Source organism: Tympanuchus pallidicinctus, unplaced genomic scaffold, assembly GCF_026119805.1.
Source record: "Tympanuchus pallidicinctus isolate F22 unplaced genomic scaffold, pur_lepc_1.0 scaffold19, whole genome shotgun sequence".
NCBI lineage: Eukaryota > Metazoa > Chordata > Aves > Galliformes > Phasianidae > Tympanuchus > Tympanuchus pallidicinctus.
This window is the reverse complement of record NW_026294710.1, coordinates 14,391,350-14,415,655: the sequence shown is the minus strand read 5'-3', so window position 1 is coordinate 14,415,655 and position 24,306 is coordinate 14,391,350. Positions and strand designations below refer to the sequence as shown.

The 24,306-nt window shown below is 38.7% G+C and overlaps 1 protein-coding gene across 3 annotated transcripts in view; it reads right to left on the bottom strand.

Moving 5' to 3' along the window:
- Positions 1–24,306, bottom strand: part of MKLN1 (muskelin 1) — a 102,412-nt gene that overhangs the window by 13,405 nt on the left and 64,701 nt on the right. For 2 of the 3 annotated variants that reach the window (XM_052680724.1, XM_052680726.1), the window contains 6 exons: positions 20,412–20,624; positions 18,479–18,700; positions 16,239–16,368; positions 7,194–7,341; positions 6,058–6,172; positions 1,185–1,324 (listed from right to left, as the gene is read on the bottom strand). In XM_052680724.1, coding sequence (XP_052536684.1) covers positions 1,185–1,324; positions 6,058–6,172; positions 7,194–7,341; positions 16,239–16,368; positions 18,479–18,700; positions 20,412–20,624 — 968 coding nt within the window. The remainder of the gene's footprint in view (positions 1–1,184; positions 1,325–6,057; positions 6,173–7,193; positions 7,342–16,238; positions 16,369–18,478; positions 18,701–20,411; positions 20,625–24,306) is intronic. The other variant, XM_052680725.1, reaches the window with a different exon arrangement.

Genomic DNA, 24,306 nt, shown 5'->3' with positions numbered 1-24,306 from the left:
ATTTAGTAATTAAACATTATTCCTTCCAACTAGTCAAACAGATAGCCTTAAACGATATTGCCACAGTCCAGAGAGCTCCAGCAAAGCATCTATCATTCCAATTCCCAGCTGGTACGTTCAGTTCCCTGACGTACACCAAGAAACAGGAACACAGTGCATAAAATCCAAGCTTCTGCCAGACAACATGTAGCAATGTTTTCTTTGAGTGCAACTTAATCAAGTGAAAACATGTAACACACAGTTGTTTCTGGAGGCAGTACAGCTGTATTTGCATACAACCACAGCGGCTAGTAAACCTCCCAGATTACTGGCAAGATTTTGATTTGTTCTTGTAGGCATTCACAAATACAGCGTTGCTAACCTGCAAAAGGCCTCACCCAGAAAGTCTGCTGCAGCAATTTGCTTGCTACCTCAGAAGTTTAAAAAAAAAAAAAAAACAAAAAAAAAACTGACCCTTGACCTCCAACTCTTGGCAGAATCAAAGTATTCTCATCAAGAATGCAGAAAGAAGATGTATCTATTGGCTTCAAATGATTTGCTGAACCTTAAAAGACTCCTTAACTGTTACAATTTATTGCTTAAGGCAACACCACGAGCTTGATTTTGAAAAGCTGTTTCCTTAAGTAGCAAACAAAAGGTAGCTCTGAAACATCCAGAGTGCAAGTATCACAGTGCAGATGAATTCCCCATAAGCGAGATCTTTCAAGTGGTTCTGAAAGAGAAACACTGATGACCTCGCTACAGGTAAGTCTCAGATGTGCAAAGGAATTCAACTCCCAGATTTCATTAACATCCTTGTGAGCTGTCACTATCCCCTAGCACACTGCTTTAAAAAAATACTCTATTTCCTTGGGAGGTGACAGTACACATGTTGATGAGAAGCAGAGTGAAGAGGAAATCTAAAAATTCTCCACAAATCCCCACACGATAGTCAAGACTTATTTTAGCTTCAGAATAACATCATAAAAACAGAGTGAAGTGATTACAATTTTATCATTTAGATTTGCCTAACAGCTTTTAATATTGAACTATCTTTCCTTAACCAAAAATAAACAGGAAATTTGCAGATTGCCATATAATCAGTGAAGTGAAACAACTATTCACAGGATAGAGAGATTTTTAAAGATGCTAAAACTTAAGAGATTTTTGAAAAGCAAATCGCAGAACATCTTTTGTTTCTGTACCTGTGCTTCCTTATGAGGTATTTGCAGTGTCTTAGCAGGTATTCCTTTGAAGGTCGACAGAGCTTCAGAGACCAGAAATCATCTAATCTCATCTTTGGAGAGCAGGACTTGCCAGGATTTCCTCCAAATAAATAATGAACCTATAGATGAAGATCAAGAAGTTTAACTGTTTATATATATTCATTAGACAATGACTCTCTTTTGGAGGAGCTGCTCCAACTTATTATGAGGTTTATTACCCCTACTTTATCCCTTAGAAAATGAGGTTATCTTAAGGCACTTAAAATGTAAGATAATAAGACATCCACAGACCAGGGAATCTCTTTCTTTAGGAAAAACTTATAAGCATGATAAATCTTCAAGTAGATAATATGAGAAGAGGATCTCATCCAACTCTTGTTGCTCTGTTCAAATTAGAGCAAGCAACATTCAAACTGATTGACTGTAAGCTTCTTTTCCAATCTTGTCCTCAAAGACACTAAATTATCCCCATCACAAGACAAGGAAAAATTAAGGTACCTCAATAAAGCCTCTCTCTACTTAGGTCAAGCAGACCTAAATATACATATATATATATAAAATCAAGATTCCTCCAGCAACCAGACTCTCTCTTCAAATAAGAAATACCTACACTCATATGTAAGACTTAGAAAAATGAACTTTCTGGACTAATATTCTCAACTCCAGTCAAAGCACTGTTGATGAAGACGCAGCGCTGAAGACAGTACAGCTCAGGTACTACTCAGGTACAGCTCAAGGAGAAGTACTCTTCTCCTTGAGTCAGAGAAGATCGCAGTATTCTTCAAACACAAGGGCCCCCGGAAAAGGGAATGGGGAAAAGTCCTAAAGATGCTCAAAATGAAGTGACAACTAGCCCAGTCCAGCACAATCTTGGGAGATGACACAACAGACCTGTGTTCCTACATGTCCTGGAAGCTCCCAGGATCTTATTTTTCTCTGCAAGACAGGTTTACTTCCATTGTCTCTGGAACAGACATATTTCACCTGAATACATCAGTCTAGCTGCAAGGTGTTTGATGCACTGCCTGGGCACAAAGGAGGAATTAAAATAAAAAGACATAACTATAATGTTAAGAGTTCAGAAAAATTGTAATGCTAAGAACACTGGAATAGCTGAAAAAGAAAACACAAATCCTATTTGGAACCAGATGTCACATCCATTGCTGGACTGATCATGTTCAAGAGTTCTAGTAATCCAGAGAGACCAACCATGGAAATACTGAATGCAGTATGCAAAATCCATTTTTTGTTGAAGGCAGCTCAAATGAAGTAGTCTCAAATAGATCTTCTGATGATTTCAGAATACAAGAACTTTGAAATGCAAGGATAGACAGAGAGAGGAAAAAGAGAACAAAAAGGACTGTATTTCTTCACCTTTTTTTTTTCTACTTCACATCATTTCATATTTGAGGCTCTGAACTGCTGATACTAACCACGACAAAGAGACTTCAAATACTGAAGTTCAAGAAGTTTAATAGGCTACTTATTCTCACAGCTTTAAAAATAATCACTCAAAACAATGTATTCTACATCCTACTGATGTAGGCTCTCCTTATTTATATTGAGAGGAGTTTAGAAAGGTCATTTGAACAGAGGTTTCTAAAAATAAGACTCTTCAAAACAAGCACATCAAACAGCTCTTCAGATAATGCTGAGCAACTGCCACAATTTAGCAACCTTCACAATAACTTAGAAAATTCTACTATCAATCTCAATCTCATACCTTACACATTGGAAATAAACAATTAAGGGTAGATCAGTATTGATAATTTATCATTAACATGCTCAGTGAAGACAAATAATAACACTGCTATACAGAAGCTGCACCTATTCTCCCTTAAACTTCTCCTTCCATCCACAAGATGTTCCAAATTCCATAGCGTACTATGGAATTATAAACATAAATTATATTTATATTTTCCAGTTTAGGCTGTTTCACACTAAATAAACCGATTTTAAAAACAGTTTAATCACATCCCTGAAAGTTGATGTGAATTTGTCACCATGATTTAAATTCATAGGCTAATGAAGTTATGGTAACCTAATCCTCAGGTCTGCGTTAACATGCACAAAGCTCTAAATCTGCTCACCACTCATGTATACACTATGAACAATTTTAAGTACAACTCAGTATTTGTCCCTTAAAGTCAGATAATGCTAAAGAATGACTTTTGCTTCTGACACGCAGAGGAAATAAAGGCGCCAGTTACAGCAGATTCTTAACAGCTGAGTTCAAACATTTTCATAGAATCATAGAATGGTTTGGATTGGGAAGGACCTTTAAGATCATCTAGTTCTAACTCCTCTGCTACAGAAATGGACATCTCTCACCAGACCAGGTTGCTCAAAGCCCCATCCAGCCTGGCCTTGAGTGCTTCCAGGGAGGGGCATCCACAACCTCACTGGGCAACCTGTTCTAGTGTCTCACCACCCTCACAGTAAAGAACTTCCTCCTAATATCTAGTCTAAATCTACCTCTTCCAGTTTAAAATCATTTTCCCTTGTCCTGTTGCTATATGCCCTTCTAAAAAGTGCCTTCCCAACTTCCCTGAAGAAGGCCCCCTTTCAGGTACTGGAAAGGATTTATTTCACTATTACATCCCCCAGAAGCCTTCTCTTCTTCAGGCTGAAGTGCCCCAGCTCTCTCAGCTGTCCTTGTAGGGAAAGTGCTCCAGACCTCTAATCATCATCATGGACCGTTTCTGCACCCACTCCAGTGAGGTAGGTTGAGAACTCGCTGATTGGCAGGGCTCACAAGGTGGTGATCAGCAGCAGAGAGCCTAGTTGGAGACTAGCAGTGTTCTCCAGGGGTCAGTGTTGGGTCTGGTCTTGTTCAACATCTTCACTGACGACCTTGACCAGGTCTCCAGTGTCCACCCTCAGTAAGTACGCCAACAATACAAAGCTGGGAGGAGTGGCTGACATACCTGAAGGCTGTGCTGCCATTCAGCAAGATCCAGACAGACTGGAGAGCTGGGCAGTAATAAATCAGATGAGGTTTAACAAAAGGAAGAAGGAAGTACAGACCCTTGCAACTGGAAAGGAATAACCATGAGTATCAGTACAGGTTGGGGGAATGACCTGTTGGAGAGGAGCTCTGCGGAGAAGGACCTGGAGGTCCTGGTGGATGACAGATTGGCCATGAGCCAGCAGTGTGCCCTGGTGGACTACAAGGCCAATGGGATCCTGGGGTGCATTAAAAGGAGCATGGCCAGCAGATCAATGGAGGTGATCCTCCCCCTCTGCTGTGCCCTGGTCAGGCCTTATCTGGAGTACTGTATCCAGTTCTGGGCTCCCCAGTAAAAGAAAGACAGGGATGTCCTGGAGAGAGTTCAGTGGAGGGCCATAAACGTGATAAAGGGCCTGGAGCATCTTCCGTAGGAGGAAAGGCTGAGCGAACTGGGTCCATTCTGCCTCGACAAAAGACAACTCACAGGGGATTTGATTAATATTATTAATATTAATAAGAATCTTAAGTGCGAGAATCAAAGAGAAATGGCCAACCTCTTTTCAGTGTTCTCTGGGGACAGGACAAGGGGAAATGGCAAAAAAACTGGAGCATGGCAAGTCCCACACCGATTTGCATAGGAATTTCTTCATAGCGAGGGTGATGGAGCACTGGAACAGGCTGCCCAGGGAGGTCGTGGATTCCTGTAGACCCCTGTATTTTTTTTATTCCCTTCTTGAAAATAGGCTTTTTGTTTCCCCATTTCCAATTAGTGGGAACTTCCCTAGGCTGCCACAACATTTCCAATACGGACAGTAGTTTGGCAACTTCATCCATCTCAGAACCCTCAAAGCTTGTGAATGGATTTTAATCAAGTCCCGTGGACTTGCACGCCTTCAAGTTCTTCAACAGTCTTGAACTTGATCTTCACTTACAGTAGGCAAATCTTTCTTCTCTAAGTACTGCCTTGGCATTTTGGGTGGTATGCCTAGAGCCCTTGCTAGTGAAGAATGAGGCAAAGAAGTCACTGAGTACCTCAGCTTTCTCCATATCCCTTGTGACCAGGTGTCCAGTATCCTTCCAGAGAGGGCCTGCATCTTCTCTGGCCTTCCTTTTACCACTGATGTATCTGAAGAATTTTTTCATTGTTACCCTTTATGTTCCTGGCCAGATTCAATTGTATCTGGTTTCAGCTTTCCTAACCTGATCCTTGGCTCTGCCAACATCTTTGTAGTCCTCCCAGGTAACCCAGTCCTGCTTGCACTCCTACAGATTTTCTTTTTGAGCTTAATTAAGTCCAGGAGACTCCTTGTTGATATATGATGGCCTGCTGGCATTCCTGCCTGCCTTCCTTTTTCTTGGAATGCAATGTATCTGGACTTGGAGGAGACTAACCTTGAATAATGACCAGCTTTCTTGAGCATCCCTTCCCACCAGGGTTTTATCTCATGTCACCCTGCCAAGTAGTTCTCTAAAGAGAAAAACATTCCCAACAAGAGAGAAGAAAACAATGACATTCCCAGCATTCCTTATTGAAATGTTAATTGTCTGCGAGTTCTTGGAAGGATGAACTCAACAGTTAAACTAAAAGAAACAACTCCAAGAAGTTTTGAGATCAAGCCCCTGAAGATAATGCATAAAGCTGTGTGTGCTCTCAAGTACAAGAGAAGCTAGTAGCTTGCTGCCTGACAAGTCTGTATTGCTTGTAGGAGCTATCCATAAGAGGGAAAAGTACAGCCCATTTCCAAACACCATTAATGTGTTAGCTGAAGCTTATCCACCAAAGTAATCCAAACAGTTAACACCAAACAAACAGGTATTTTCATTGTACTATCTCTTAAGAAGCAACTACAATGGATGAGCAACAAAAATAAAATCAGTGTCTATGTATTTAGATTCTCATACCTTGTGCAACTCATCGTAAACCAGTTGATGGGCAAATCTTGGGCAGGGCTCTTCTTCCTGAAGACTTTTACCTGGATTTTCTTTGGCTGCTTGGTCATTTTTATAGACACAAGACCTAAAATGCATGACAATAAGTACGATTAATAGAATAGAACTTTGGATACAGTAGAGATAAGGGAAACTAGACCACAAACTTTAACAGAAGTACTATTTAAATCACTATTCTCCTCTCCACAGAGACTTTTTCCTTTGCTTTGTTTCCAACTGAAGGTCCTACAGAGAGACCTTGACAAAATGGACAGGGAAATTGCCAAGTACATAAAGTTTAACAACAGCAAGTGCTAGATTCTCCACCTAGGATGGGGCAACTCTAGATATTTATATAGACTGATGATAAGAGGCTTGGAGAGCAGTCCTGTGGAAATGGAACTGGGAATTCTAGTTGATGGTAAGTTGAATCTGGTCAGTGACATTCCCTGGAAACTACACCCCAGGGTGCATGAGACCCAGCTCTTCCAGACAGGTGAGAGAAGGAATTGTCCTTCTCTGTTCTCCACTGTATGGTCTCTCACTTCAACCACAGGGTGCAGTTTGGGTGCCACAATATAAGAAGGACATAAAACTCTTAGAAAGCATCTGAAGGAGAGCTATAAAGATGGAAAAAAAGGACAAGAAGTACAAGGAGCAGCTGAGGTCCAAAACCAAAGCTTTTCAGCCCAGAGCAGAAAAGGCTGAGGAAAGGCCTCATAACAACCTACAGCTCATCACAAGAACTGGTGACAGTGATAAGGCCAGAAGGAATAGAGCTGTCAAGGGAGGGTCCAGTGGAGAATTGGGAGAATATTTTTTGCCTTCAACATTTCCTACAGAAAAAACTTCATATAAGGGCTTACTTTTTCCCCCACCCACTTCCCACCTGTCTCCAGTGAAAGAAGAACAGTTTCCCCCCTTCAAGTGGCTTGTTTCTACAGTCTTTCTAAATACTCTGGGAGAGCCTAAAAGGAACTGAGCTTCAAGATTACCAGTGCATAGTTATAAATTATTATAGAGTTACTTGGGAAGTATGACTGTGTTAAGGACTGCTTTCTAAAGAAATCACTGTAAAAGTTGGAAGTTTTCCCCGTTAATTGACTTACCAGCTGTTCCTCACAATGTCATAAATCCAGAAAGAATTCCTTACATTCTCTTCCCGCTTCTCCTTATCTTTACTGAGCCCAGACAAGACATGGATTTCATTCAGTTCTGGATCAATGGTAGCCCTTTGAGTGAATCCTGTCATTGGAACTGACAAAAGAAAAAAAAAAAAAAGGAAGTTGAAGGCTAAAAATAAAGGAGGATACAGGAAAGGATCTAAGCATCGGATAAAAGTATTACCCTCTCCATGAACTTCCAAGAGGGGGATATGGGGATAGTCCAATATTCACACTAAAGGCACAAGATTTCATTAAATTACCTTCTTAGTATTCAGGATGAAGAGCATCTTCAGTTTAACCTTGCGATTTATTATCCCTATTTTCTGTTTTTTAAATACTTTCACCTCTTCAGCTTTCATATAAAACCAGTATCTGGACTGGGTGAACCCAATATTTTCTATTTTCCAGTGTTCTCATTATTTACCACTACTTAAAACTGAACCATCTCTAAACAGGAGCCATGCAGAAGTTGCTCCTGTTTAGAGAGCTCCTCGTATGAGTCCTCCAAAGTCAAATGAGAGAAATGAGAGGAAGAAACATCAACCAAAGGTTGATTCCTTCTCCGCTAAAAACAAGTCCTGTACAAATTCTCTTATTTCCTTCTTATTTATGATTCCTGGAAGCATGTTAAACAACATTCTGAGAGCTGCTGTTTCCTAGAGAAAAGTACAGTCAAGGTTTGAAAAAAAATGCTGCCCTCAAAAATGAGAATAAAACTGCACTGCAACAGAGCTAGATGATCTTTGCCAGATAAAAATGGGATGATTTTGTCGTTATCTCATCTGTAAAACGAAGCATTGATTCCCAAATATTTAATCGAGCTAGAAAGCTCAAAAAAAAAAAAATCATGATAAACTTATGATCACACAGCTCACAGCCCTGCATTGTTTTCTTTAGTACAAATAATTCAAGGAAGTTTTCTTTATCTCCTGTATGGTTGTGGTATAATTGCTAAGTTACTCTTCTGCTCCACCTTCAGATTAAGAAATACGTTTAAATACTGAGGATTCCAGCAGTTTTCATCATAATTCCCTGAAAAAAAGGTCAGCAAATTTGTTTGGCAGTCCTTTTTGTTTGTTGTATAATTCCCATTTCCTGTTTCCCTAGGCAACCATCCTTCCAAAATGTATTTGTGAAGAACACGTGATCTTTGTTTACAGATCCTGTTTGTCTCATTGCTCTTTCTGGGTCAGTTTACAAAGGCTGGTAAAGGTTCCTGGACTTCAATCAAGATTTTGGCATGAAAAATTCTCAGAACTTTTGTATTTTGCAAATTCTTCCCTGCAATTAACTACACACACAGCCTAGAAAACAAGACCTGTGCTAATAAGCATTTAATATTGCTTTTCAAGAACACAGAAAACAGTGTTTTGTAAAACCATTCTCTAATAGACTTGCGTCTCATACCTTACTGTTTACATCTGGTACACTAAGAAAGTAATAGATGCCAATTTGAAAATTCTAGGCAGAAAAATGTTACCAAAATGTTTAGCAAAACTGAAAAGCAAACATTTTTTAAAAACAATTACCTTTTATGTAAACGTAAGTAGGAACTGAAATACATACTGTTAAGTCATTTTTAGAGCCCTCTCAACCAATTCCTTGTTTGTTGTTTTAATGGAAAAGCAAGAGGCAGACTATCAAGCCCTCATCACCATAAACTTGCCTATTTTGACCTCTGTTTTGCAATGAAATTTCAAAGGAAAAGTCATCCAGTCTGTAAGCAAATGGGTACAGAGCAAAGAAGAAAGGCAGGGAACAACATCAGATGTAGAACAACTTTACGCTTTGTTTCATTGGTAAACCATGAGCAAATTTCTGAATCAGTTTAAGGAGTACTGTGAAAGTCACACCATGAGAAAACTAATAGCAAAAAACACAATTAAAAACTAATTTACGAAAAATATACACATAGCATGTGTTTTTCCATTGTCAGGGACTGAATCATTGACCCAAAAGGACTAAATCCAAGGAATATGTGAGATATTTCTGGTGAGAAGCATCTAAATTTGATCAGCAATGCTAATATAGATGGAAAATGTCTTTGCAACCCTATCTGCCTGCTTTTAACATTCAAGACCATGTTGGGTTACTAGAAAAAAAGCATGCAAATCTCCAGAGCATTAATACCCTAGGCTCACTGAAATGAAAATTATTATAATCATGAGGGATATGGATAGCATATTATCACTGATACAGAAAGCATATGAAACTCGTCTACGGAAGCCTCATCCCTCCTGAAACGTTAAATGTGTTCTGTATCTTTCCTGAAGCTGAAATTATTATTTATGTCATGCAAGAGGGAGAAGTTCCTGTGTTTTTTTTTTTGTTTTTTTTTTTTTAAAAAGCTCCTGGAAATAAAATAGGATTCACATGCAGTAACTGCAATCAAAACCAAATTCAAGTAATTCCAAGCTCCCCGTGTTTTATGTTAGCCTATTCTTGAGATTGAACGCAGAAAGTCTAGAAAAATGTATATTCAAAATATATATATATAAACTGCATTTACTAGGGACTTAAGATGAGGAGCAACTTGCATCAACTCTGATCTAAGTAATTAGGCAGAAACCATACTGAAGTAGACAAAGCACATAAGGCATAGGAAACTGACAGCTAGCCTTTTGCAGAAGACAGGAGAAAGATAGGTGCAATATAACTTGAGAAACAAAAAAGCACGATAGATTTGGTGAACAAGTCCCTGAAGATAAAACAAAAGGGAAATAAGGCAAACTACCACATAGTAAGAGGCAGATGCTGTGATATTTTACAATAGGAACATCAGAGATGCTTGCCTATAAACTCCAATCCTTGACAGAGCAAAGGGCTACATAAAATCATCATGACTGACAAACGCTGCCACTAGGGGGTAAGAGAGCTTCATCACTTCCAAGCGCAGCCGGCTTGCAGTCAGCACTGGACATAATTCAAATGATTGAGGTCAGCATATTATAGAGGGACAACGGCTGTAAACCCTTGTGATATTTAACTAATAAACCATACTTTGGGACGGAAATTAAATCTTGAATGCAAGATGTTAAATTGAATTTATGTCAGTAACAGATTGCTTAGGATCTTTTTTGTTGTTTTTGGTGTTGGTGCAATTTTTTTGTTTGTTTATTATTATAGTAATTATATATTTTTAAGAGTCAGTAAAAAGCCATAAACAACATGGGATGAGAATCAGACAGTAACGCCAGTGGACTCTGAGAGCTAATATTTGCAATGTACTGGATCCAAGAAGTACATAAAGCAGTAAGAGCTGCACGAAAGATCCCTCACTTTTGTGCTTCCCTGCAAAAAGTAGATGTAAATCAGCTCTGGAGCAAACCTCCACTGATTTCATGCAGTCTGGAGTTCCTCTCAGGCCCCACTATCACTCAGATCAGCTGCAGGCAGACAGCTTGAAGGACAAAACAGCAGCTGAGGATGTAGGGCTGGTTGTTTTGAACACGATACTGGCCCGTTGCATAGTGATATCAGCTTGGCTTCTATGACAGATTCATCACAGATTGAAGAGGAAAAGCTGTGCAAAGAAACTGTTAAACAGAATGCAAAATCAAAAGCACGCCCAGAAGAAAGTGAATATTTTTCACGTGCTACTGCATCCTTTTCCCATCTCATTAACTTTCCCAGTACAGACAGATAATAACTAATTGAAAGCAAGGGATCTGAATCCTCACTCAAAAACTTGGCATTTTACTTTTATCTAGTAAATACAAAAAGCTTACAGCCTCCATATTTGAAACACTATACAGCTAACCAGGCCTTGAGTTTATGTAACTGGCTGCATTCAAAAACCAATATGAGGTCTGCTGTGAAAGTAATGCCTCTTCTTGCATTATGTCAGCCCATGACGTTGGCAGTAAGTCAGCAGAGGTTGAACCTTCCTGCAAACACTGTTACATTTTGTTGGCACTTGACAGATGGCAGTGGAGGGGCAGCTGAGAGAATGGCATCTGACATGGAAGCGCGTATGAAGCAAAGGTGTGTCACTGAATTCTTCCATATGAAAAAAAAATCGCATCCACTGACATTCATCAATGCTTGCTAAATGTTTCTGGAAACCAAGCAGTGAATACAAGCACAGTGAGTGGTGTGCCTCAGCAATGACTGTCATAGCAACTGTGAAACAGTGGGTGCAAGTGAAAAGGTACAGCTAATGGTGGTAGTGACCATGCTGAAAAACCGTGCTTTGTAGTCAAAAATTTGCTCCATCAGATAGTGTTACTGTGCTCTATGCATCTACTGTAGTGTCCATGGAAATAAGCAGGAACTCTTACTTTCAGAGCAAGCGACGTAATTCCTGAGAAAACTCTGCTAAAATGCTGAGTAACCATGCACAGTGTCAATTCAGTCTTCTAGAAAAGTGACACCTAATCATGCAACAGATATGCTCCTACTACTATAATCCCTACTTAAAGACTTTTTTTTTTTTAAATTACCATGATCATTTCAGCAAGCTGAATATTTTTTGGCTTGCACGTACAAACAGCTACAGTTGTTTCGAGCACAATGTTGACTGCTGCCAGTATCTAAGCAAGAGGAAAAACAGAGCTCTCACACAGAGGCAGAGTTTGCCAAGCAATAAGCTGGAATTCACACAGAGGAGGATTTCATAATACTAGACAGAGGTTTGGAAATTAAATCCCATCTCTTACTGGTAAGAAATTACAGCAAGTTTTTAAACATGTTCTGAACACACAGAACTGGCAAATGTAATATGGAACCTCTAGTTGCCAATCTCTTCTGAAGGATTCCCTAAGGGAAGCAAGTTCACTGATACAGCACTTTAGTGCCACCTAAATTACAATTCCTTCACAACTTGCTACCGCTAATCTTGCTACAAGCAAGCTGCAAGCATCCTCCTCCTCATGATACCCCATGATTAAAAGAGCAGAGAGAACTACATCACACTACTGCTGTTCACCAGAACCTAGCATATTCCTAAAAGAAAAATTTGAGGGAAAAAAAAAAAAGCAGTATGTCAGCAAGTTGCTACATATTCCTCCTTGTAATTCATAAAGCTGAAGCAGCACCTCCTGAACTTTAATGGAGCAAAGTGACAGAGACAGTATTCAAGCCAGCTGTTGACACAGCAAGATAATAATTATTCTCTTGGATTTTTCATGATGAGACTGTGTTTGGAAGCCAGCCAGGGAGCAGCAAGGAGACCATGTGAGCTGTTTGGTTGTTATATTCAAGAAAAATAACAAATGAGCAACCCTGATGTTCAGTGAATAAGCTCTCTCCCAAGGAATGAGAAATTTTGGAGAAAGCCGATCAATTAGCAAATTCAAATGGAATTCTGCTTAGTCTTTCCTGTAGAGCTCTTAAGATTTGTTGACTGCCAAGTCTCCTCACCTTCAAAGACAAAACCAAGTGTTTTTAGATTGGTTGAGATAAGCACCTCACAAGAATGAAGAAAAGATAACGTACATCACCAAAAAAGTACTTCCATGTTAAAAGATACGCTGGCCACTGGCAGGACAGACCTTAAAATGAACACAGGGCAAAACACGTCAGGTGTCAAACAGACAATCAAAATGAGACATGCACATCAATTGCCCAAGCTGGCTCCAAACTACGCTTTTAATTTTGATTCATGTTTTTCCAACAGCGTTTTGCTCTACATGAAGGTTTCCCAGATCAGGCAGTGCCGTCTCTGTCCGTGGTCCTTATCCATGAAAACTCAGCTCTGGAACACGCCTGACTTCCTATATCCAATGAGCAGCTGCCCAAGCAGGGCTGGGAAAGCTTGAGGGAATTAAAAATACATATACATATAGACAGTTTGTCCTTAAGTACTACTTCACAATTAAAAGGAAATATAAGAACACACAGGGCTCGCTCTTGTTTGATTTGGTTAGTTACTGAGTGGATACAGAACGATCTGTGCTCTCCTGCAGCAGGAAATTCTCCCTCTGACACACCACCTGAGTCAGGGCCAAACAGGATTATCACAGGAACCTTGACCACAAGTGCTCCCATCAGCTACATTAGACCTGAAATGACTGCCTACGATTAGTCATACGCTGTGTGCTGAGCAAGTCAGGCAAGCTGTCAATATAAACTTTTAAAGACATGTGATATCAGTGACATCTCTAATCCATATGTATGCCTCAGACAAACGTATGCCTTGTGATATTTTTGTTATTTTTGGTTTTTCTTTTTCCCCCCTATGAATAAGTCTCTAACTGCTCTAAAAGGGCTCATCCACCAACATGCACATTCATGCCCCTTCTTCAATCACAGGCTCTGCTCTTCAATCACACTCTATGTCCTCCAATTTCACCACTACCGCCTTTGTTCTTATCAGACTCATTATCACGATTGAAATCTCCTTTCCTCAGTCCCGTTTTGACCATTTCTCTAGCTGACCTAATGAATTTCTTGCTCATAACACTTATCACACAGGAGAAAGATAACCAATATGAATGACTTTATTTTGGTGCCCTCCTGTGACAATAGGGAGAAAGCACTAGTGTTTTGGATGCACTGAGGTGGAGAAAGCACCAGTGCTCACCCTGCAGAGGAGGCAAATGCAACTGGAAGACAAAAAGAGTCGTGAGACTTAGTTATGCACAAAGCAGACTCAGTAACAAGACAGTTTCAGTATGCAAATCCTGGAGAGCTCTATTTACAAACCAATCATTCAGCAGCTGTACCTTGGTCAAATTTGAGTATTTTCCAAATAAATAAAATAAAGTATGCCTAAATTTGCTAAAGCTTGCAGTCCTTTATCTCAAGCACATTATCTACACAAGGAACTGATTTTCCACAACCAACGCTTAAAGTACAACTAAGAGTAAAGAATGACTAAACAGCATCAACAACTCATCCACAAGATGAGATAGCAGCAAAACCAAAACATCACCATAATTTTCTGATACGGTATCCACTTCATATTACTGATATGCCTTCCAGTTTTTCTACATTAATTTTTTTCCAGTCCTCTCACTGCTACACTGAAAATTTTAAACAAATGTACAATTCAGTTTTTAGATAAAGTAAAAATCAAAATAGCTCAACTAAGAATAGCACTCAATGCCATATGCAAGCCAGGAACAAAATGTAATCATGGGACTTTATAGGAACATTTAGGTCAGGCACCTTCAACTTGACTCATCACACTAAGCAGCATAAAACTCCACAGCAACAAATCACTGAATCACTTAGTTCACACAGATCAAACCAACATATCATCACCTAACAAGAACACAGAGACTTGCTTTTTTGGGGCAAAAATAATGCTATCACAATATTTACTGTCTGCATGTATCAGGCATTTTGCTCTGCTCCTGTTAAGACACACTGAATTTTAGCATTTTATTACAAAAGTGAAGGAAACATTGGAATCTGTTTACTTTTCACACATGCAAGAACAGTGAACTGAAAATCTTGTGAATTATTTTCAATGACTCATTTCTTACCATGCCTACCATTCACCACTCAGGGACCTGTGGGAATGGGAAGGAAGGTTAAATACTTGATTCCCATTTGCGTAACTGAACCCTGCAGATAATATATTCACTGAGAAGTGGTGCTCAACGTCTTTACTAGCTTGAAGACAAGCTCAATAACTTTAAATATGAAGTTAACATCGGAGATAGTTCACAGCCACATATTTTAAAGCTTCTGGCTATTAAGAAATGCAGCTTTAAAAAAGCAAAATGGAAGAATACTAGTAAAACCATAAGAAAAAAAAAGAACAATACAAAACTTTGAAAGCTCTAAGGACCACAGTCTGTGGTTGTGTACACAGCAGCATCGGGCAACAAGCAGGCATCTTATTTAATAAGACTGACAACAATACAAGCTGTTTCTTTCTTGGAAGCAATGAAGTAAATAAATCACTCCAGAGAATAAGTGTTTGTGTACTCTTCTCCCTCACTGACATATCTAAATTGAATGAGCAAACACAAACTCATAACTATCAATAATTCACTTCAGAAGTTCAGTAAAATTAAGCCTGATCAAAATAAGGAGGGAAGCCTAGATTTCAGGTAAAATCAGCTTCTTAGGATTTTGGTTGCTGGAAGAACAGTAAACAAGATCAAGCTTGTTATTACATTACACATAATACCAGAAGCATTAATAAATTCTCTCATCATAGTAAACAGTCCAACATAAATTTCAACTTCCAAGCCACAGTTAAAAATCAGGATATCAGCAAGAGAAAAAAACGATGTGCTTCATACAAGCAGAAATCTTTTTTTCCCAAAGAGACTATTCTTCTCCCTTTGTGTCACGTTTGAGGAGAAAAAGTTTGAAATCAATTCTATATGGCCATGTCCTCTGGGTGTTTTTAGAGGATTCTAGTATACAGGACTTCTGTATGTAGTTCCAGGTGGCATGAACCAAGCAGGACTGAAGCTTTACTCTATACTGCTACCACATTTAGCTCCCCTTCCTCAATTCAGAGGAAGTATATCAGCAAAACACGCAACAGAAGCCTCATTTTCTCATCAGCTCTGATCAGGCAAAATAACCTCTGCCCCTCTGCTCCATTTCTCCGGACATCCTACCTGCCTTTCTGCATCTCAAACCAAGCTAATGATTACTGTTTCACAGCACTTTTCACTTTGTAGAAGTTAAAAAGCTGTTCTCTCCTTCCCTGTTTCCACAGACAATTATTTTTAAGTTTTTTTCTCATCTCTGCTGAAATTGCAAAAATGTTCTGTGTTTAATTTTGCTTTTTTTTTTTTTTTTTTTTTGTCTTTTTGTGTTGCTTTTTTTTTTTGATGGGCATATGGTTTCATGCATCAATTATTTGTATTGTGCTAAAAGTTGGAGATATCGAATGACAAGAAGGACAAAAGAGCTGGCATAAGTTTAACCTATATACTGTGGAGTTCACTTGGGAACACAGGGCTGGTTAAGGATGCTAACCTGATACCACAGGACTCTGCAGTTGGCCATTCACCTACTTAGCAATATATTTCTCATTCGTACCAATGTGAAGACATTACTTTGCAGTCATACTCTTACCCATCCCTGAATCTTTCTTAGTACCATCTGATATGATATCCACATGGTCGCTGTCTACATCGTAGCTGAAGAAATCATTCAAGTAAGTTTTTGATCTCTGGCCACCAAACACGTATAAGCAGCGATTTTTCTAGGAAGAAAGAAAAATGTATTCCTTAATCAAGTTCTTTATTTCTGTTTCACAGAAACATTAATGAATGAAAGAGTAACAGATTTTTCTTCTAAATTTAAAATCATGCTTTTAATTTGGTAATCATCTATTACTTCCATATCCACAAAGATTCACAGAATTATGCACAACAGTTTATTATTCACAGACTTAGTAAAAGCTATATAATTCTTGATTTCATTCTTAATCTTTTCCATTCTTGAATACACGTATTTTCAGTTTCAAGAGCTATACCACTGAGAGCTTCCCATTTCTCCACTTCCAAACAAATGCAATTTTAGAAGACATTATTTTCTCAGTCTAAGTAAGGCTATAAACCTGGATCCAACAGAGTATCTACTCCAGAGTAACCAGACAAATTCCACATAGTAATGGTTATAGCCCTGCTGTTCGAACTGTAATTGAACTGTAAGGTCAGAATTTTGAAATGGCAATTCACTTCTCAAGTCCAATACAGAAGAGTGAGCAGTCTCAAGGTACACAAGGAAATAGCCTCAAGTTGCAGCAGGGCAAATACAGACTGGATGTCAGGAAGAATTTCTTCATAGGAAGGGTAGTCAGGCATTATAACAGGCTGCTCAGGGCAGTGGTGGACCTTCCCATTCATGGAGGTATTTCAGATATGTGCAGACATGGCATGAAGAGACACACTGCTTAGTGGCAGACTTGGCAGCATTAAGTGATGATTGGAGTTGATGATCTTAGTGGTCTTCTCCAATCCAAGTGATATAGTGTCCAAAAACAACCCTACTAGATAACAATTTCACAGCTTAAACCAGGAACAAAGAAGTTAAGAGTAACTATCCAGATACCAACACACTAAGAACAGGCAAATATGCAGAAAAGCCAGCTTTATCACTTCTTTCAAGCTCATCAAGTAGAAGGCCCATAAGAAAAGCAGTCTGCCTCTTACAAAAGATTGAGAAAACAGCAAAGTATCTAAATTGACATCAACTTTACTTGTGGAAATCTGTCTTCTTCAGTTTACCACAGACATATACTTAAATCCTCTGGTACCTACGCAGAATTGTGTGGCAGTATTTTCTTTTCTTTTTTTATAAAACCAAGTTTTAGAGAGTCATTAAAAGCTCTAAAAGCATAGCAATCACTATGAAACTTCTGATCTTTCATTTGAAAGGGAAAACCTTTTCAAACTGGTCAGTTTTCAATTGTACATTGCAGAACACGTGCGGATGCCACAATATTAATTCCAGTTCCATTCCTTCTCCCATCCCCAAATCAAAATTCAACATCAGCAAAACTTTGAAAACTTGTTTGCTGCCACTAAGCTTGGTGCAGAACTGCCATTACACCATATCTGCCTATGGAAGCTTTACAGTTGATACAAATACCCTCTGTACTGTGTTATTCTACTGAAGGTATCTGTACAAAAAGGTAGTCCAGTGCATATACAATGCATTACAACCCTCATCCTCCAAATCTTATGTCCTGCACTTAAACAGCTGATGAGCACAAGTGGAAAAGTAACAGAAGATTTTTATTTTCTATTTATCTACCCAGTAATAAAGTGCCACACAACCTCTATCATCAAGCATTCTGCCATTCCCCATCAGGCTCTGGATTAATAGCCCATAATGCCATCTGAACCAAACTTAACAGCTAATCATGATAACAGGCAGCAGCTGGGCCCCTGTGCTTCCGAATGCACACCAAGTAAGCCCTGCACTAGTCAAGTTTACCATTCCTGGTCTAATAGATACTTTATGTAATTACAGAAGACTCTAAGATTCTTTACTAACTCTGAAAGGAAAATACTTATGAGTAAATTCAACCAGTGGACTGCAGTTCAATGCTATTATTTAATTAGAACCCATTTAGAATTCACCTTGCTTTTACTTTAATTTCTGTTCATTTTAAGTCATGAAAACTTTGCCTGAGACTTCACTTAATACCACCTGCACTTACAAAACAGCATTAGAACATCATTGAACATAAAAATCAAGTGAGACAACACATCATTTGGAAGATTAAAGAGCCTGCTAGACAGTCAAAACCAGAGCCTCTCTTTAAGGTCAGACACCATGAATCAAGATATGGTGTGGATACTTACAGAATGGAACAACATACAGTGTCCTATGCGGGACTGGATATCCTCAGGTCCAGCATTACAGGAATCCTCTCTCAGAAGTTTCCATGTCTGACATTGGCAGTCAAAAGCAAACAATCCGCTGAACTGTGGTTCGCTGGCTCTGCTGTCGTCAACACTGCCATTACAGGTCAAAATTCTGCCTCCAAAGGTATATATCATGTGTTTTTCAGAATCCATGCACATCTGTAAGAACAAGAGAAGTTTTTAAGAAAGCACATTAAGATCCGAACGTGCTCAGATTTATGATTATGCATCCCTCCCCTGCAAGTGATATCTAGCAAGTTACTCTGTAGTACTCTGCACATCTCAAAGTCTCGTGAATAGACAAGAGCACAGGCATCGTGGTTGACAGGTATTAAACTCAGAAAACAGCTCCTTAGTTTAGAGCTCAAATCTAATGTCAGATTAACAACGTAATGATCAAAAAGGGCTACACTCATCTCCTAATTGCTGATTTTAGGGAAAAAATATATAATTTTTATCCAGAATCCATAGACAGTTTTGCCGAAAAGTAAACAAAGTCACTGCTAGTTTTCTAAACGCAACCCTACAGATCCAAAAAACAACCAGTGATCTGTTACTCAGCTTCCATCTCAATCACATATTTATTGTTGCTTTCACTACTTCAACCTAAAATAGAACTGTAACCTGGCCAGGAATCCTTGAAGAGTCTGCAGTAGAAAAAAGTTTATCCCCAAAGCCAGAATTCAAGTTATGGCATACACAAGATACATCAGTACAAATCAAACAGAACTCCCTGATTCCAGGTGATGTTCTCAGACATAGCGCAATGGAGATGTCTACAAAACACCAGGGGGAAAGAAAGACAGAAGAACACAACAAGACAGATGCTACTCAGAAAAGCCTACACACAACTTTTCCCAGGCAGCACATTTTTGTGAAGGTTAAACAAAATCTGGTATCACAGCACACAGTGAGGGAGAGAAGAGAAAGCTGTAGACTGAGAAAGAATTCAGGGAGGACATTCTTTCCTTGGAGATAGCAGGGAAAAAGGAAAATTTCAGAAGGAGGCAAACAAGGTACCCAAAGTAGCTCTTGCCAGCTGACCATTTGCTTTTGCTCAACACCTGGAATACTGATGTTTGTTATTAATAGAACACAAAGACTGATTGGCTTTTGTTCTGCAGGCAACACATCTAATTTATAGTGTCAGCAAAAATGCATATCTTGCTGGCAGACAACAGCTTTGGTTACAAAACAGCACCAGTTCTTGGGACACTTTAAAAACAAATACTGATGTATTATCTCTTGGCCATGTTTTATAAAAACAACTAAGAACCAAATATCTTTTTCAAGGACACAAAAGCCATTGAATATACAACACGATTAAAAATAGAGTAATTTGAATATATGGAGAGGTGCAGCTTTTTAAAAGACTGGTAGCTACTCCTGTAAGATTTCAATCTCTATACAGCAAGAACATTTCACAAAATTAAAGACAATCGATTTTTTTAAGAATTCTAATCCTGTTGGCTTCATTTCAGTGTCTTGCTTACAGTTTTCTTCTGAAGGCAGCACACAGCTTCACAAATTGTACCTCAGTGTCTACTCAAGAGGCTGATCTGCAAATCCAGCTCAGCAAGTCTGATTAAAAACAGATGAACTGTGCTTTCAGCTTTAATAAAACATGTCTTAAATAAAATGAATTAGTTTAAAAATATTTTTATGATTTGACTCAATTTTATTGGAATACCAGTAATCAACAGCTTTAGACGACAATGCTATTAGAAATTAAGTGAGTGCAGATCACAACTTCCCCTGTCATTGCAATGTTATCTGGTATAGCAATTCTAAATTGCGAAATCATAATTCACAAACACTGAGAAAAAGGTATACAGATAGGAACTTGTGCTAAAACATCAGTGTAGCTGACCTGATGATCGAACACCAACTTTGGACCCCCATCAGCTGCAGTGTCTTCACTCAGTAGCATCCATGTATTTGTATCAATGTCGTAGCGATAGAAGTCACTTTTCAGAGATTTGCTGTTCCTCACAGAGGAATCCAAGTAGCGACCCAGCGTGTAGATCTGTCTTCGTTGAATATCAATGCACATCTTGTGACAAGATCTGGCACTGGGACCATTCTAATAAAAAAAAAAAACCACAAAAATGAAGTATACAGCACAGTTAACACTGCTCCAGATAGATCACTACCCGTTCAGGACAAATAAATATCATCAGGAAGTAGAAATCCTTTGAATGCTCAGGAAAATTCGTGTCAGCCAAATACAGAATTAACATATATCAATATAACAGGACATTCTGTAACTTCTTAGTGCATCAGAAAAACACCAGCAAAACAAAGCAATAACACTTCTAACATAATGCCTTTTTGTAAGATTCCTTAGGAAACTGACCACTCCCTCCAGAACTGATGCACAGAGGCATGTGAAAGCTACTTGATCTTTAAAATAACAGAAGCTAATGTACATGGGAGCAAATTAAGATGTCACAGCCTATAAATAACTACATAGATAAAAGATTAAGACGTGCTCTATTACACAAGGCTCTGTTTTATTAATAGACTGTTTTCTAACAGATCATAACCAGACACTCCCACAAGCAACCATATCCTGTAATGGGTCTTCGAAGGCAACAAATGCACTCCATCCTTCACAAAACAGATACTGTTATTCCAACTCCAACTACAGGAATGTTTCTTACAGTAAGCAAAACTGCCCTGAGTTATGGTCTTCAGAGAAAAGACACTGTCAAATTATCATGCACTTATCCATCCAAAGTGCTCAACTTCAAAACACAGAGTAATTTATTCAATGACATTTAGACAGTACTATGCAGTACTGGACAGTCTACCACTACTTCAGTCAAGCTGAGTTTTGAAAGCCTTCCTATTCTCATATTGAAGCACACAAGTTCTGTTGCTGTACTCCAAGATACTAGAAATCAAGGTGGGGAAAGCCTTATTTGCAAGAGATCAGACAGAAGTAATTATGCTTACAGATAAATCCTGTATTTATTTCACCTTTCTTTGCACTTTGGAAAGCATTAAAATGAGAATGACAGAACAAAGCTGTGCAGCTAGCTTTGAGAAGAGTCTCAAGAGTCTGGAAGATAAGAAATAGAAATTACATAGAAAATGTCCACAGTTTCAAAGGTCAGTATTGGGAATCTGAAAAGGCAACCTGGAAAGCAACAAGAGAAGTGGGAAAATTTCCACTGTCAACTAAAAACTGTAAGATGCACACAAACATGACCAAACTATGAAAGACAAAACATAAAGAAAATCTATAGAAAAAGACTAACCAAATACTCAAAAGATGCATGATAAATCACCACTTATTACAAGTCTTACAGTTACAGAAATCTAATCATGCCATACCAAATAACAAAATTTGCTCCACATGCTACTAAATACCACCTTACTTAAAAAAAAAAAAAAAAAATCTAATTGTATCATTTCACTGAGAACAAAGCTAATTAAAGTATAATGAGGGAATATTCTTCACTAAGTTTGATAAAAAGAATTCTTCACTAAAAAATAGTTGTTGCAAACTACTGTTCGAGTTAAGTAAACAATACAAAGATGTGAACTAAATTGCTCATATCTGGTAAATATGAAGCATGCCAGCCATAATTACAAATTTGAGAATTAGCTACTGCATAGTGATTAAGAAAATTTTCTTTTCTCACAGAAATGAAACAATAGCGTGAAATGCTGAAACACAGCAGAAGTTCACTCATTGCCTTTGGTCACATGGAAGAAGGTGAAAGAAGGTAGCAACATACTTGATGCTGATCCCAGAAAAAACAGATTACCATATTCCAAAGAATCCTATTCAGAGCACACGAGACAATTTCTTTGCATGAGAGACGTCAATTCGTATATTCACAAAACTTGTCTCTGATTCAAAAGAAAACAACCCCCTATAGAAGAAGTCCATCTCTTGTTATGGAGGACCCTGGAGGATGTTCCATTGTTCCTCTGCCAAAGAGCATGCTGTTGCCATGGCACAGCTACTACTAGATGGAATAGTAAGCCCCACATGTCTGAAATCAGTCCTTTCTGACCCCTTCCTATTTGTCATGTCACTGCAATTTTCTTTTTAAATGAACCCACTGATTTAAATATCTCACTCTCACAGCACTATCAGGTCTTTCTGGGCTACAGTAGATAATATCAGATTTGCTTAAATAATGTCTCAGGAACTTTCAAGAATAAATCTCCAAACTTAATAATTTCTTGACCTGCTTTGCACTGTAGAAGAGATGCATCTTCAAATGAAATTTGAATACGGGCAGGAGGCTCAGGCACTCAGCATATGCAACACTAGTTTTAAACCAGTGGAGTTAACAGCACAGGTACTACAGAAAACAAGCTTCAAGAAAAACAAGTTCAAGAAAAATGCATCGTTCGTAAACATAAGAGCTGTGTATTAGTCATGTATGACTTTTTAAAGGCATTAAGTTTGACCATTTAATCTACAGACCGCAGGCAGAAAAACCTCACCTCAAGCTCACAGAATCACAGAATTGTAGGGGTTGGAAGGGACCTCCAGAGATCATGGAGTCCAACTCCCCTGCCAAAGCAGGTTCCCTACAGCAGGTCGCACAGGTAGGCATCCAGGCAGGTCTTGAACATCTCCAGAGAAGGAGACTCCACCACCTCCCTGGGCAGCCTGTTCCAGTGCTCCGTCACCTCACTGTAAAGAAGTTCTTGCACACATTTGTGCAGAACTCCCTATGCTGCAGTTTCTGGCTGTTTCCCCTTGTCCTGTCACCATTCACCACTGAAAAGAAGAATTTTATCACATATATAATAATTTATTTTATCACAAGAATTTTATCTTTGACTTGAACTTGTAGAACCTGCCATAGAACGGATTGTATCTTGTCACACACAAAGTTTCCTCCAGTTCATCATCTTTTCACAAAGAAAACTGAAGTTATTCCTCTTTACCACCAAAGAAGTCATGTGGAACCAAGCGTGTATGCTGCAGGATTACTGATAGGAGTAAATAAGTCCATTACACATTGGTTTATATGAGGGCTATCCTTTTGCTTAAAAAAGCCCTTGTAGCATGAACATACGTCAGTGGGAGACACAAAGTCCATTTATAGAGACAGATACGGGCAGACACTGAAAAATGACTAAAACTTCATGGCACGTGTGGTTAAATGAATCAAGAGTCCGTGGGCAATTATAAATGTTAATGCAAAGTCTCCTTCACACAGCTACAATAGCGAGCCTATTGCTCAGACAAAGAACACACTACCCCAACTGGTCATGGAGAAACCAGCCACCAACTTCAAACAATTAAGAACTGATTCCAGGAGTATCAAAGGATTTGCCCTGCTATTAAGTAATAAGTGAAAAAAACTGACTGTAATAGTCATGATTCTCTTCAACCTATAGTAAAAGACATCAAACAGAGAGCAGAACAACCCTTTTTTCTCCTCCTGCTTAAATGTAGACTGGTCCACAATCCATTAGTTAATGTCTATTTATATGTCTATCAATAAGGTGAGTGCATTGCACTATAAATCTCTACAGTCTCATTAAAATCTGGACCATACCATCAAAAATAAACTGACAGCATACAAAGTATTAATTTCGGTACTTGCTAGTCCACATAACACACTACCCACCATTCCTAAAAATCTGGGGATAATAAAGAATTTCACCTGCACACTGATAAACCTAAGAGAAGATTAAGCAAAGTCAAGTCTTATTGAGCAGAGTAGAAGACAAAGAAAATTCCAGCTAGCCTGCATTTACCGGGTCTTGTGGTAATAACAAGTGATTGT